Source organism: Erinaceus europaeus, chromosome 1 (genome assembly GCF_950295315.1).
Source record: "Erinaceus europaeus chromosome 1, mEriEur2.1, whole genome shotgun sequence".
Taxonomy (NCBI): Eukaryota; Metazoa; Chordata; class Mammalia; order Eulipotyphla; family Erinaceidae; genus Erinaceus; species Erinaceus europaeus.
In genome coordinates this window covers 68,931,823-68,945,603 of record NC_080162.1, presented here as the reverse complement: position 1 = coordinate 68,945,603, position 13,781 = coordinate 68,931,823, and the positions used below count along the sequence as shown (strand labels likewise).

The 13,781-nt window shown below is 40.4% G+C and overlaps 1 protein-coding gene and 1 non-coding gene across 2 annotated transcripts in view; one reads left to right on the top strand and one right to left on the bottom strand.

The window, feature by feature from the left end:
• MCM8 (minichromosome maintenance 8 homologous recombination repair factor) overlaps positions 1 to 13,781 on the top strand; it is a 47,220-nt gene that overhangs the window by 1,803 nt on the left and 31,636 nt on the right. The window contains exons 2-8 of the mRNA XM_007539568.3: positions 3,571 to 3,733; positions 4,132 to 4,215; positions 5,263 to 5,345; positions 5,969 to 6,118; positions 8,233 to 8,336; positions 10,322 to 10,520; positions 13,455 to 13,540. Coding sequence (XP_007539630.1) covers positions 3,586 to 3,733; positions 4,132 to 4,215; positions 5,263 to 5,345; positions 5,969 to 6,118; positions 8,233 to 8,336; positions 10,322 to 10,520; positions 13,455 to 13,540 — 854 coding nt within the window. The 5' untranslated portion in view covers positions 3,571 to 3,585. The remainder of the gene's footprint in view (positions 1 to 3,570; positions 3,734 to 4,131; positions 4,216 to 5,262; positions 5,346 to 5,968; positions 6,119 to 8,232; positions 8,337 to 10,321; positions 10,521 to 13,454; positions 13,541 to 13,781) is intronic.
• Positions 3,867 to 3,973, bottom strand: LOC132542741 (U6 spliceosomal RNA). Its single transcript, XR_009553716.1, has one exon. It is a non-coding gene; the product is annotated as a U6 spliceosomal RNA (small nuclear RNA).

Below are 13,781 nucleotides of genomic sequence, written 5' to 3'. Positions count from 1 at the left end.
GCATTAAGATACAAAGCAGAATAATTTGTTTAATAATCAGGAACCTAAAGATGAGAGTGTAGCAGATGAAATTTGGGGTCTTCATGTTGGAAGAAGCTAGGAGGACTATTTTAAGTGTATTCCAAGGGGCCCATGACTTTACTTATTTTTGCCTGAACCCAACAACTAACATGCATGTGGGCTAGAAGAATTGAGGATAGGGGTCGGAGTAGTGGCACACCTGGTTGAACACACGTTACAATGTGCACGGACCCTACAGGGGGAAATCTTTGTGAATGGTGAAGCAGTGTTGCAGTTGTCTCCCTGTCTCTCTCCCTCTTTATCTCCCCCTTCCCTCTCGATTTCTGGCTGTCTCTATCCAATAAGTAAATAAAGATAAATAATAATAATAATAATAAAAGAGTTGAGAGTAGGACTAGGAAGCTGGATCAGGGCAAAGAATAGCTCCCAAATATGGAAAAAGTATATAAATACAATTAACTGTAAACCCCATCAATCTGACCTAGGGCCCATGTCTATTCATATTTAGCACAGTAGCCTGTGTAGCTTCTGCATCTCTGTTGGTATGAGCATTCCGTGGTCATGGCTAGGAATATTCTAGGCTGCACTCATTTTAGGACCAGTCTTCCTCAAGTGGCAGAGTAGGCTGACCCAGCCTCCCTTTGGAGAGTGGGGAAATTTCTATCATTTTTGTTCTACATTGAGGACAATGACCTGTAGAGACCCACAAGAGGGTTTGTGTTGTTATTCTTGATGAAGATGACCAGTGGTGGAGAGAGGGATCTGCTAGATGTCTAGGCCCATCATATCTATGTGGGAATCCAAGCACTAGAGCTATCTATGCCATGGCAATACCTCCCATCTGGTGCTGGGACTTGAACAAGATCCTGGTACTTGAATCTGGGTCATGTTCACAGCAAGGCACACAATCTGTTGACCTCTAAAGCCCATTGTCTTTATGTCACTTGATTCAACTTATTGTTACCCAGCCAGAAATTATCTTTATGGGTTTGAGCTTAGTAAAAATGTCTCATTGTATACAAAATACAAGAAACTTGTAAAGATAACTAGTTTTTTTTTGTTTTTTTTTAAACATTTATTTATTTTCCCTTTTGTTGACCTTGTTTTTATTGTTGTAGTTATTGATGTCGTCGTTGTTAGATAGGACAGAGAGAAATGGAGAGAGGAGGAGGGGAGAGAAAGAGAGACACCTGCAGACCTCCTTCACCGCCTGTGAAGGGACTCCCCTGCAGGTGGGGAGCCGGGGGCTCCAACCGGGATTCTTAAGCCGTCCTTTGCGCTTTGCACCACGTGCGCTTAACCCGTTGCGCTACCGCCCGACTCCCAAGATACTAGTATTTAAAAAGGTTGTAATAGGGGGTCAGGCGCAGTGGGTTAAGCACACGTGGCGCAAAGCGCAAGGACCGGCGTAAGGAGCCCCCAGCTCCCCACCTGCAGGGGAGTTGCTTCACAGGCGGTGAAGCGGGTCTGCAGGTGTCTGTCTTTCTCTCCCCCTCTCTGTCTTCCCCTCCTCTCTCCATTTCTCTCTGTCCTATCCAACAACGAACGGCATCAACAATGGTAATAATGATAACCACAGCGAGGCTACAACAACAAGGGCAACAAAAGGGGGAAAAGAGAGCCTCCAGGAGCGGTGGATTCATGGTGCAGGCACCGAGCCCAGCAATAACCCTGGAGGGAAAAAAAAAAAAAAAAAGGTTGTAATATGCTGGATATAGATACTTTTTAAAAAAATATTTATCCCTTTTGTTGCCCTTGTTGTTTTATTGTTGTCATTGTTGTTGGATAGGACAGAAATGGAGAGAGGAGGGGACAGGGGGAGAGAAAGACACCTGCAGACCTGTTTCACTGCCTGTGAAGCGGCTCCCCCGCAGGTGGGAGCCGGGGGCTTGAACCAGGATCCTTATGCCGTTCCTTGAGCTTTGCGCCACCTGCGCTTAACCTGCTGCACTACCGCCCAACTCCCTATAGATATGTTTAAAAAAAAAAAAAAAACTTGCTTGCTGGGGGATGGGCGGTGGCGCAGTTTGTTAGGCACACATAATACAAAGCACAAGGACCATGCAAGGATCTGGTTTGAGGCCCCAGCTTCCCACCTGCAAGGGGGCGGGGGTTGCTTCACAAGTAGTGAGGCACATCTGCAAGTGTCTGTCTTTCTCTCCTCCTCTTTTGTCTTCCCCTCCTCTCTCAATTTCTCTCTGTCCTATCCAACAACAACAACAAAAACAGAAAAGATGGCTGCCAGGAACAGTGGATTCATGGTGCAGGCACCAAGCCTCAGTGATAACCCTGGAGGCAAAAAATAATTGGTTGCTGCTGGAGAGTAGTTTAGTGGGTAGAGCATATGCCTTATGTATGAGACTCTACATATTCCATCTCTGTTACCACAGGGTGCATCATTCATTGCACCAGAAGAGACTTTGTGAATGCGAAGAGTAATGTTTTGGTGTCTTGGTGTCTCTCTTTTCTCCACTCTAAGTATATAGAATTTTAAAAAAATGTACTGGGGCCCAGTGGTGGTACACCTGGTTGAGAGCACATGTTACAGTGCTCAAGGACCCAGGTTCGAGCTCCTAGTCCCCACCTCTAGAGGGAAAGCTTCATAAGTGCTGAAGCAGGTCTGCAGGTGTCTCTCTTTCTCTCTCTCGCTCTCTGTCTCTCCTACCCTCTCGATTTCTGGCTGTCTCTATCCAATAAATAAAGATAATAAAATAAAAAAAATGTACCTTGAATGTCCCAGGTCCTTGGTTTCATATTCTAGTATTATATAACTTATGAAGCTTGTCCATTGTACACACTCCAGTGTGGGGACCTGGGACTCATGCGTGCTAATGTGTAGTATACTCTACTGGGTGAGCCATCTACGAGCCCCAACTTGATTGAATTGCAATAGATTTATCTCAAAACTACATATACATATACATTGAAGGCAATGACCTGTAGAGGCCCACCGGAGGGTTTGTGATGTTTAATCTTTACTGACCCAGAAGTGGTCTTGCTTCTGTTGTCTTCTTAAAGTGATTATGAATCTGAAAAATTACCTCCTCCTACTTGAGCTCTTGCAAAGAATGGTTGAAACACGCATGTTTTCATCCCTATGTTTTCCAAGAAAGTTTCGCTTTAAATGCATGCATCAGAATATTCATGCATTGCTCAGAAGAGTAAGAATGACACTGTATAATTTACTCTATATAAGGAGTTATGATGATGTGTTTCTAGTGTCTGGGGTCAGTGGTGCTATCCTGTAGTAAGACTCCAACACTATAAATGAATTATTTTTGACTGAATTTCCTCATATCTTAATTTTCATTGGGGAGTTCCTTGAAAACAGATACAGTACCTTTTCTTTTTCTTATCCCAAGGAATCCAGTATACTTGCTTTAGACATCTATAATTAACTATAAAAAGAGAAGGGGAATAATAGGTAATAGTAATTGGTTCGTATGTCATACTATATATGGCTTGCAAATTTGTTAGACCTAAACTATATTATGTCAATAGGTTTTTAGTACTAATTTTTCTAGTTTTAATGAAGATATTCCTAATTAATATCTTTTAGAAAACATGAACGGAGACCACAGAGGCAGAGGATCTGGACGGGGAAGATTTCAAAGCTGGAAAAGAGGAGGAAGAGGTGGGAGCTTCTCAGGAAAATGGAAAGAAAGCAAGCACAGAACTGACCCGAGTAAAACCACAGGGAAACAGAGTTCAGGTAGGGGAGGTTAATGATTATATGTTTTGTTTTGTTTTGTTTTTTCTCTTCATGAAGGAATCCATTCATGCTTGTCAGACAAAGCAGGTCTACTCAAAACTTTCAGTCTTTTATTTGATGTTACTTAGGTCGGAGTTGATTGTTAGTATTCAATATTCACATGTCATCCTTGTGCAGGGGCCATGCTAATCTTCTCTGAATCGTTCCAATTTTAGTAATATGTGCTGCCGAAGTGAGCACAATATTCAATATTCATATCAAAACCTTTAATTTAGTTATTCTGCTAAAATCATGTCAGGTTCTTACTATTGCAAAGAGAAGCAACTTGGGGGAGGAGGAAATGATTATACTGTTTCTGCTAATCTATTGATAGTATTCTGTGCTTTTTATTTTTCCAGAACAAACTCCACAATCTTTGTTATCACAATCAACATTGGATCGATTCATACCATATAAAGGCTGGAAATTTTATTTCTCTGAAGGTAAAGTTAAAAGTACAAAAAGTACCAGAAGTTACATTTTCTTTTTTTTGGATACTATGCCTCATATTACTGTAATTCACTTTCCTTATGACTTTCCTAGTTTTTAGTTTTATTTACGATCTTTATTTACTTATTTATTTATTAGGGCGAACTGGGCCGCTCTCCCCACTTACCAATTAGGACATTAGAAACCGTCAACCAAGATTAATAGTTGCCCGGCTCCGGGGCAGGGAGACGAGCCCAGATACCGCAGCAGTGCGCTGGTTCCTCGCAGGCCAAGCTGGTGCGGAGCGGACACCGCCAGCCACTGCCAGCCGCTGCCCCCCCGCCCCGCCCCTGTGCACCTGAGGCTCTCAGGTGAGCCCCACAGTGGGGTCGGCAGTGTTGGAGGCCGGAACCCCCTTCTCTGCCCAGTCTTTAAGCCAAAGCAAGACCAGGACTGGCGAGTGGGGCAGCTGGTTTCAGAGGGAAGGGGGAGATAGAGAGGGAGAGAGTGAGAGACACCTACAGTCCTGCTTCACCACTTGCATAGCTTTTCCCCTGCAGGTGGGGGCAGGGACTTGAACCTGGGTCCTTGCTCATTGTAACTTGTGCTCAACCAGGTGCGCCACTGCCTGGCCCCAAACTGATGAGTCCTAAGGTTAAAAATTAAATATAAAGATTTTCATATGTTGGTACTTTTTAGAGAGAGAGATACTTCCTATCTGTGATTTAGGTTATATGGGCCTAAAGTTGGTTTAGGACATTTAGTATACATTTTATGTCTTTTTTTTTCTTTTCTTTTCTTTCTTTCTTTTTTTTTTTTTTTTTACCAGAGTACTGCTCATATCTTGTGAAAGTGGTGCTAAGTCTCAAGACTGGGACCTTTCTCATGCAAATCCTGATCATTAATTCTGTGCTGTGTCCCTCAGCCCCTTATGTTGCTTTTTACTACAAATGCAAAGGGGAGAATTATATATTGTATATAGAGTACTATTTCTGTCTCATGAAAAAAAAATACATGTTTGTATGTGATTATTAGTGTTAATTCCATGTCTGTTGGATTAGTTTACAGTGATAGCTCTCCTCTTATTGAGAAGATTCAAGCATTTGAAAATTTTTTTACAAGACGTATTGATTTGTATGATAAGGTAAGATTCATATGATAAGGTAAGATTCTTGTACAACAAAATGACTGGTGACCTTTGCATGGTGCCTTTTTTAACAGTGTATTTAAAATGATCCTACTCCCTGAATTCAGGCTGCTTTGGACAAGATCCCAACTCTCCCACTTTACTGTAATCTGACTAAAATTAATTATTTATCTTCTTTTCTCATCTGTCAGTTGTAGAAAATCTAATATTAATGCCTGCCACAAAGGGGTTTTAAAAATGCCCAAATAAGCTGGCAAACTAGCTTACTTGGGTAATGCAACTGCTTTGCCTGCACTTGACCCAGGTTCTAGCACAAGCCCCATTACATTGGAAGAAACTTTGGTGCAATGGTGTCCTTCCTCCTATCTGTCTGTCTGTCAATCTGTATATCTATCTAAAAAAAAGAGTCAGCCTGGAGCAATGAAGTTCTGATGATGACAAGAACAACAAAAGGCCTAAATAAGTTAATATATTTTAATGTTAGGACAGTGTTCGGCACAAAAAATTAAGGTTCATATTATCATAAATGTATGCTTTCTAAAAGTATGTAATTGAATGCCCAGTTGTGATAATTGACTTTTAAAAAGCAGTTATTATTTTCACATCTTAATATTTTATAGGATGAAATAGAAAGAAAGGGAAGTATTTTGGTGGATTTTAAGGAACTGGCAAAAGACAACGAAATAGCTACATTGATCCCAGATATAGCAGATGAATTAAGGGATACACCTGAGAAGACTTTGGCTTGCATGGGTCTGGCAATACATCAGGTAAACATTTTTGTGTTAATTTTGATTAAAAAATTATTTAAAGGGATACTTTACAGTAATACTGCCCTTTTTTTTGAAAGATACTTTTCACCAGTAGGCATTAACTTGAACTGAAAGATAACTTGTCCTGAACGATACCATTTATTCTTATTTTTTATTTTATTTTTTTTAAACCAAAGCACTGATCAGCTCTGGCTTATGGTGGTGCAGGGGATTGAATCAGAGTCTTCGGAGCCTCAGACATGAGAATCTCTGAATAACCATTATGCTGTCTACCCACACTCCCATTTTTTCTTTATATTAGCGCATGCCTAAACATAACATTTAATTCTAATTTATTTGAATTAGTTTTATATTATTGAAGACTATGGTATCATGGTATCAGTTAAAAACATGAAATAAAAAGAGAAGATAAAATACATGGGAAGAAGAGAGCTTAGAGAAGGCTTTGTAAAGGTGGTGTGGTTAATGATGGATCTTTAAGGAACACTGAGTGTTAGAGATATGTCAGGAGAGGTAAGAATATGCTGGAGCAAAGAAGAGGTGCATTACAGAGATATGTATACTACTAATCCAGAGACTGGAGCCTTGACTCTTACCTCATTCATTACTTCTCTATATTCAGGTCACCATATCCTTTCACTTCTTTTATAAAAAATATATATCTTTAATACATCTTTTCCCTCCTTACATCTGATATTTTATATATTCAGTCTTTCCTAAACTAGATCGTGGTCTGTTGTTGGAAACTGTGACTCTGTTCTACCAAATGATATCCAAATCTTTAAATTAAAAAAAAATTTTTTTTTAATTTATTTTATTCCCTTTTGTTGCCTTTGTTGTTTTATTGTTGTAGTTATTATTGATGTCGTCGTTGTTGGATAGGACAGAGAGAAATGGCGAGAGAAGGGGAAGATAGGGGGAGAGAAAGATAGACACCTGCAGACCTGCTTAACCACTTGTGAAGTGAATCTCCTGCAGGTGGGGAGCTGGGGGGTTCCAACCGGGATCCTTAAGCCAGTCCTTGCACTGTGCGCCACATGAACTTAACCCACTGTGCTACCGCCTCACTCCCATGATATCCATATCTTTTTATTTATTTATTTATTTATTTATTTATTTATTTATTTATTTATTTATTTCCTCCAGGGTTATTGCTGGGCTCGGTGCCTGCACCATGAATCCGCCGCTCCTGGAGGCCATTTTTTCCCTCTTTTGTTGCCCTTGTTGTGGTTATTATTACCATTGTTGATGTTGTTCGTTGTTGGATAGGACAGAGAGAAATGGAGAGAGGGAGGGTAAGACAGAGAGGAGAGAGAAAGACAGACACCTGCAGACCTGCTTCACCGCCTGTGAAGCGACTCCCCTGCAGGTGGGGAGCCGGGGGCTCAAACCGGGATCCTTACACTGGTCCTTGCGCTTTGCCCACATGCGCTCAACCCACTGCGCCACCGCCGACCCTCGATATCCAAATCTTTTACACTACACTCAGTTCCTTCCGTGATCTGGTTTAAACCTTTTACCCTCTGTGCTACTTTACTCACTACTGTTTAGCTAAACTCAGTTCTCTGCAAGATTCTTTAAATACTTCTAGCACATGCTGTCCATGCAATTATAGAATTCTTCTTACCTTGTAAATCCAGAATTTTGCAGCTTAAATCAATAGTCAGTCTGTGAAACCTGTTTCATGAACCCTTTTGAAAAGTCACATGGCATTTTGCCTCTAAATCTATGTTCCATATAACAACTGTTGCTGTCTATGTGCATCTCATTTTTCTTTCTTATTGTTAGCATGGTGCTTAGTACACAAATAGGTATTAAAAATCCCATTTAATGGGACGAGAGAGGTAGCTCACTAGGCAGAGTGCCTACATTGTAAACAGATTTAGTTCGGACAGGAAGTAGCAGATGGAATTGCTACAGTTTTCTAGTCAAGGGATAGCAAACCTTCAAGTAAAAATAAGGCACAATGAAGAAATTAGTCATGATGAAATGTTATAGATCTACTCTAAATTGTCTTATCCTCATCAACTTCCTCTTGTCCATAGTGTCCTGCTTTAAAGAAATTTTTGTTTGTTTGTTTCAATTTTTGAGTAAATCAGTGTTCTGTTTAGGTATTAACTAAGGACCTTGAGAGGCACGCAGCTGAACTACAAGCCCAAGAGGGATTGTCTAGAGATGGGGAAACAATAGTAAATGTGCCACAAATACACACAAGGTGAGGAATTTGCTGACACTGCAGCTACTGAAATTGGGCTATACAGACTGATGACTGAGGCTCAAAAAGTAGAATCCGTTTTTAAAAATGAGTTTCTTGCTATCTCTCTGTTCTTCAAACCCACGTGAACCTACTGAGAATTCTTTAAAACGATGATGACAGGGGTGATAATGCAAAATGCATACATACCTCACTTTGAGTGACATCCTAGGTTCAGTTCTGCCACAACGGGAGAACCATGACAGTACTAAGGGAACTTCAGGGATGATGGGACTGTACTCTGTGGTCTCTCTCAGAATACAAAATAAAACATTGGTTCAGGTTGCTGGCTCAGCAGCAGTGCGGTCAGTGCACAAGTCTCTTGACTTCAGTTCCTTTGGCACACACAAAAAAGAATCATGACAGAAGTGAACTTTTTCTAAGTAAGTTTGATTTTCTAATCGAGAGTTTTTGTAAACATTGATTTTGAGTGGATGTTTTTCACAACCCTGCTGTTAAATAATCCAGGGTCTAAAAGATAGTTTATCCAGTGAAATACATACCTGACTGTATATGAGGCTCTGGGTTCAAGCCCTGGCAACATGTGGGAACACTGTGGATGGCATCATGGGGGCTCCAAGGATGGTGGAGTTGTGGCATTTTGCCTCTCTTCTTTCCTCCCACTTACTGTCCCCCCCCCATTCAAAGAAAAAAAAGAAAAATAAAATATTGAACTGGAGAGGCCAGTCAACACTTGCATACATGCATCAGGCCCTAGATTCACTGAGTGAAAATAAGTAATCTATGTAATGCATTATGGTATGATTGTATTTTCTAAATCTTTTTATTTTCAACTTAATTTGATAGGAAAGAGAAATTGAGAAGGGAGGGGAGGAGGTGGGGGGAGATGGAGAGAGAGAGAGACCTGTAGCAGTGTTCCACCACTTGTGAAGCTTTCCCCCTGTGGGTGGGGACCAGGGGCCTGTGCATGGTAACATGTGCACTTCACCAGATGCCCCATTGCCTGGCCCTTGCTAATTATTTTGTTAGCATCAGAACAAATGGAATTTTACTTAACTTTCATTCATCTATAGTATTTTTAAGATTTAAAAAAATAAGCAGCACTCAGGTCTCACACATGCAGTGTACAGCTGTCTGGAGCCAATTTCTTCTTCAGAGAGGCAAACAGAGTAGGAAGACACCATAGTACCATTCTACCATTCTACCATCCATGGAGCTCTTTACATGCCATCTTTGTTATTCCAATACAGTGCCAGGGCTCAAATCCAAGACTTTATGCTTGGTAGGGTGTGTGCTCTACTGGGTGAGTTATCCAGTACATTTTTATTAGGAGAAATGAATAAGGTAATCATCAGGGTTGTGTTTTTGTTTTCCATAATTTATTGAATCATTTCCTAACAATTCTTAAAGCTCAAAGTTGCTGAATCTATAGACTTTTTAATTTTTTTTTCATTTTCCCCTAGAGAACAACTAATAGGGCAAGAAGAAAATGAAAGATTTAGCATTTTTCTTTCTTTTATTAAAAAAAATTTATTTATTTATTCCCTTGTGTTGCCCCTTTTTTTATTGTTGCAATTACTACTGTTGTTGTTATTGATGTCATCATTGTTGGATAGGACAGAGAGAAATGGAGAGAGGAGAGGAAGACAGAGAGGGGGAGAGAAAGACAGACACCTGCAGACCTGCTTCACCGCCTGTGAAGTGACTCCCCTGCAGGTAGGGAGCCGGGGTCTCGAACCAGGATCCTTAAGCTGGTCCTTGTGCTTGGCGCTACCTGCACTTAACCTGCTATGCTACAGCCCGACTCCCCAAGATTTAGCATTTTTATCTTTAGAAATGACTCGATTATTTTGAAATTTCAACTATGAATATGGGTGATATGGTTTGAGAATGCCATAGCTGTTCCAGAAGGTACTTGTGGAGAACCACAACCTCAGTTCATTGCAAATCCACATACAGTTGTGTTCCTGTTTTTTTATTTTTAGAATATACAACTATGAGCCCTTAACACAGCTCAAGAATGTCCGAGCAAATTACTACGGAAAATACATTGCTCTGAGAGGGACAGTGGTTCGTGTCAGTAATATAAAGCCTCTTTGCACCAAGATGGCTTTTCTTTGTGCTGCATGTGGAGAAATTCAGAGTTTTCCTCTTCCAGATGGAAAGTATAATCTTCCCACAAAGGTAATATGTTTTTTAACTGTTTTTCCTCTCTTGGTAAAGAAGATTCAATTCACAGAAAGAATTTCCCATTTTATCTAAACATAAGCTTATTTATTTATTTTCTGTATTTTATTTATGAATTACAAAAAAATAAAGAAAACATTCTCTACTTGCACCCAGAATCACTTTTTGCTGGCTCTAGATTATTATTTTTACCAGAGCACTGCTCAGCTCTGGCTTATGGTGGGATTGACCCTGGGACTTGATAGAGGCTCAGGCATGAGAGTCTGTGTGCATAACAATTATGCTATCTATCCCTACCCCAGATTATTATTATTATTTTAATATAAAGCGTTCATTATGTAATTAGTATAATTATTTATTTTGGATGGAGACAGAAATGGAGAGGTAATGGGGAGTGAGGGAGAGAGAGAAACCTGTAGCACTGGTTTCACCTCTTGTGAGACTTTCCCTCTGCAGAAGGAGACTAGGGACTTGAACACTGTAATATGTGTACACACCAGATGTGTAACCGCCTGACCTCCAGTTAGTGTCTTTTTTTTTTTTTTTTTTTTGCCTCCAGGGTGATTGCTGGGGCTCAGTGCCTGCACCACAAATCCACTGCTCCTGGAGGCTATTTTTTCCCCCTTTTGTTGTCCTTGTTTTATCATTGTTGTGGTTATTACTTTTGTTACTGATGTCATTGTTGTCTTTGGACAGAGAGAAATGGAGAGAGGAGGGTAAGACAGAGAGCGAGAGAGAAACATAGACACCTGCAGACTTGCTTCACCACCCGTGCAACCCCCCTGCAAGTGGGGGTTTGAACTGGGATGCGTAAGCCCATCCTTGTGCTTTGCGCCATGTGCGCTTAACCTGCTGTGCTACCGCCTGACCCCCAGTGTCTTTTTAAATTAGTTTTTTGGTTTTTTTTTGCCTCCAGGGTTATTGCTGGGCTCAGTGCCTGCACCATGAATCCACTGCTCCTGGAGGCCATTTCCCCCCCTTTTGTTGCCCTTGTTGTTGTAGCCTTGTTGTGGTTATTATTGCTGTTGTTGGATAGGACAGAGAAATGGAGAGAGGAGGGGAAGACAGAGGGGGGTAGAGAAAGATAGACACCTGCAGACCTGCTTTACTGCCTGTGAAGCGACTCCCCTGCAGGTGGAGAGCCAGAGACTTGAACCAGGATCCTTGTGCCTGTCCTTGCGCTTTGCGCCATATGCGCTTAACCCGCACTACTGCCTGACCCCCGTTTCTCTTTTTTTTTTTCACCCCTTGCTTACAGCATTCCCAGAGGCAGTCATTATCCTGGTTAAGCCTTTCCATTCATAGTTTTTCGTTTTAACTTAGTTATACACATCAGATGTTCTTCCCTTTATTCTGCTACTTGAAAATAATAAGCTTTTTCTTCTCTACTAGGTTTTAAACCCATAGAAAAGTGCAGAGAATGTAAATGTTGTATGCATACTCATCATTATAAACTGGTGACTTATTTTTTTAGATTTTATTTTGGTATTTTTATTTATTTACTATATAGACAGCCAAAAATTGATAGGGAAAGAGGTAATAGAGAAGGAGAGAGAGAGAGAGAGACCTGCAGCACTACTTCACCATTTGTGAAGCTTTCCCTCTGCAGGTGGGGACTGGGGGCTTGAACCTAGGTCCTTGCACATTATAACATGTGTGCTCAACCAGGTACACTACCACCCAGCTCCCAATGAGTTGAAAAGTTTTAATATTTTGTTATTTTAGTTTAATTTTTCACAAAAATTAAAGTTGAAATCTCTCTGCTCTATTCACTGGTTTTATCCTTAGAAGCAACCACTATTCTGAAACTGGCATAAATTCTTCCAATCTGCATCTTCATACTAGAGATACCTCTATATGTACACAAGGAAATTGAAAGTTGTTACAGCATTTAATGTATTCCTAAGATCAATATTTAAAATAGTGTTATTGTTATTTTAAATATAAGAACACTACTCATCTCTGGCTTATGGTGATGCTGGGGATTGAACCTGGAACCTAGAAACCTCAGGCATGAAAGTCTTTTTACATAATAATTGTGCTATCTCCCCAGTCTGAAAATAGTACTTTTTAAAAAGTTTTTTTTAAGAATTTATTTATGAGAAAGATAAGAAGAGAGAGAGAAAGAACCAGACATCATTCTGGTACATATGCTGCTGGGGATTGAATTTGGGACCTCATACTTGAGAGTCCCATGCTTTATTGCGCCACCTCACAGGCCACCTAAAATAGTATTTTTAAAAAATATTATTTATTTATTCCCTTTTGTTGCCCTTTTTTGTTTTATTGGTGTAGTTATTATGGTTGCTATTGATGTCGTTGTTGTTGGATAGGACAGAGAGAAATCAAGAGAGATGAGAAAGATAAGACACCTGCAGACCTGCTTCACCACTTGTGAAATGACTCCCCTGCAGGTGTGGAGTCGGGGGCTCGAACTGGGATTCTTACTCCAGTCCTTGCACTTTGTGCCACCTCGCTTAAACCCAGTACGCTACCACCTGACTCTCTAAATTAGTATTTTAAAACAATATTAAGTGAAGCTTTTAACATGAATCTCCTGCGATGTGGTTGTATTGGGCTGCTGGAAAAGTCATGACGTATGTTTTCTTTTTTTCTATGCAAAAGTCCATCATGACTTTTCTGACAACCCAACAATTCATCAGAACCCGAATGTGGGGACTGGGCGCTGATGCACCCGATAGAGCACATATGTTACCACGTGCAAGGACCCAGGTTCAAGCCTCCAGTCCCCACCACTTCACAAGTGGTGAAATAGTGCTTCAAGTGTCTGTTTTTCTCTCTCCCTCTCTATCTCTCTTCCCTCTCAAATTCTATCTAAAATAAATACAGTATATTTTAAAATATTAAATATATGTGTAATATTAAAATATCTTAAAAAATGAATCTGAATGTGAAGTAATCTCCTTTCAGTGTCCTGTGCCTGCATGTAGAGGGAAGTCATTCACTCCTCTCCGAAGCTCTCCTCTCACAGTTACTATGGACTGGCAGTCAGTCAAGTGAGTAACCAGACCATTAAATAAAAGGTAGCAGGCCCAAGGAGATGATCCCAGGTTCAGTCCTTGGTACCACATGGGATAGAATAATGCTCTGGTCTCATTTTAAAAAATGATAAATAAAATCCTAAAGTAAATAAAAGATATTTATACTACTGCCTACTTCTGAGTTACTTCCTGTATTATACTGTGATTCTTACCTCGAGGCAGTGATAAAGTATATAACTAAAGTTTTATTTGATTA